The sequence below is a fragment of the Malurus melanocephalus genome, unplaced genomic scaffold (assembly GCF_030028575.1).
Source record: "Malurus melanocephalus ecotype Western Australia unplaced genomic scaffold, MMel_1.1 scaffold_1512, whole genome shotgun sequence".
Classification (NCBI taxonomy): Eukaryota; Metazoa; Chordata; class Aves; order Passeriformes; family Maluridae; genus Malurus; species Malurus melanocephalus.
Window position 1 is genome coordinate 8,677 of NW_026624744.1, and position 1,288 is coordinate 9,964.

At 60.4% G+C, this 1,288-nt stretch overlaps 1 protein-coding gene across 1 annotated transcript in view; it reads left to right on the plus strand.

Moving 5' to 3' along the window:
• Positions 1–1,095: 1,095 nt before the first annotated feature.
• Positions 1,096–1,288, plus strand: part of LOC130587083 (dual specificity mitogen-activated protein kinase kinase 7-like) — a gene marked incomplete at its 3' end in the record, with an annotated part of 22,941 nt that continues 22,748 nt past the window's right edge. The window contains exon 1 of the mRNA XM_057388037.1: positions 1,096–1,282. Coding sequence (XP_057244020.1) covers positions 1,109–1,282 — 174 coding nt within the window. The remainder of the gene's footprint in view (positions 1,283–1,288) is intronic.

A 1,288-nucleotide genomic window follows, 5' to 3' on the forward strand; every position in this document is an offset into this window, starting at 1 on the left:
ACACTATCTCAGTTCAAAGATGGCGGCGCCCTTTACCCTTTTCTCCGTACAGCGATGGCCCTATGTTCGGGTTCTGCGCATGCGCAGCCCCGCCTGAGTTCAAAGATGGCGGCGCCCTTTACCCTTTTTTCCGTACAGCGGTAGCCCTAAATTCGAGCTCTGCGCATGCGCAACCCCCCCTCAGTTCAAACATGGCGGTGCCCTTTACCCTTTTTTCCGTACAGACCCCACCGGAAGTCCCCCCGAAGCCCCGCCCCGGGCCGTTCCCGCCCAGGCGCGTTGCGGGGGGAAGGGGGCAAGATGGCGGCTCCCTTTACCCTTTTTTCCGTACAGCGATGGCCCTAAGTTCGGGTTCTTCGCATGCGCAGCCCCGCCTCAGTTCAAAGATGGCGGCGCCCTTTACCCTTTTCTCCGTACAGCGGTGGCTCTAAATTCGGGCTCTGCGCATGCGCAACATCACCTCAGTTCAAAAATGGCGGCGCCATTTGGTCCTTTCCCTCCGTATGGCGAATTCCCTAAGTTCGGGTTCTGCGCATGCGCAACACTCCCTCAGTTCAAAAATGGCGGCGTCCTTTACCCTTTTTCCGTACAGCTGCTCTAAATTCGGTCTCTGCGCATGCGCAGTACTCCCTCAATTAAAAGATGGCGGCGCCCTTTCCCCATTTTTCCGTACAGACCCCACCGGAAGTCCCCTGAAGCCCCGCCCCGGGCCGTTCCCGCACAGGTGCGGTGCGGGGGGAAGATGGCGGCGCCCTTTACCCTTTTTTCCGTACAGCGGCGGCTCTAAGTTCGGTCTTTGCACATGCGCAACACCCCCTCAGTTCCAAAATGGCGGCGTCCTTTGCTCCCTTCCCTCTGTACAGCGCTGGCTCTAAATTCAGGCCTTGCGCATGCGCATTATCCACTCCGAATAAAAATGGCGGCGCCCTTTGCCCTTTTTTCCGTACAGCTGCTCTAAATTCGAGCTCTGCGCATGCGCAACCTCCCCCTCAGTTCCAAGATGGCGGCGCCCTTTCCCCATTTCTCCGTACAGCACTCACCGGAAGTCCCCCCCAAGCCCCGCCCATCACCGTTCCCGCGCAGGCGCAGTGCGGGGGTCCGGGGGAAGATGGCGGCGTCCTCGCTGGAGCAGAAGCTGTCGCGGCTGGAGGCGAAGCTGAAGCAGGAGAACCGCGAGGCGCGGCGCCGCATCGACCTCAACCTGGACATCGGTCCCGCCCGCGCGCGGCCCAGTAAGGGAGCAGCGGGAACCGGGAGAGAAAAACGGAGAAAAAACGGGGAAAAACCG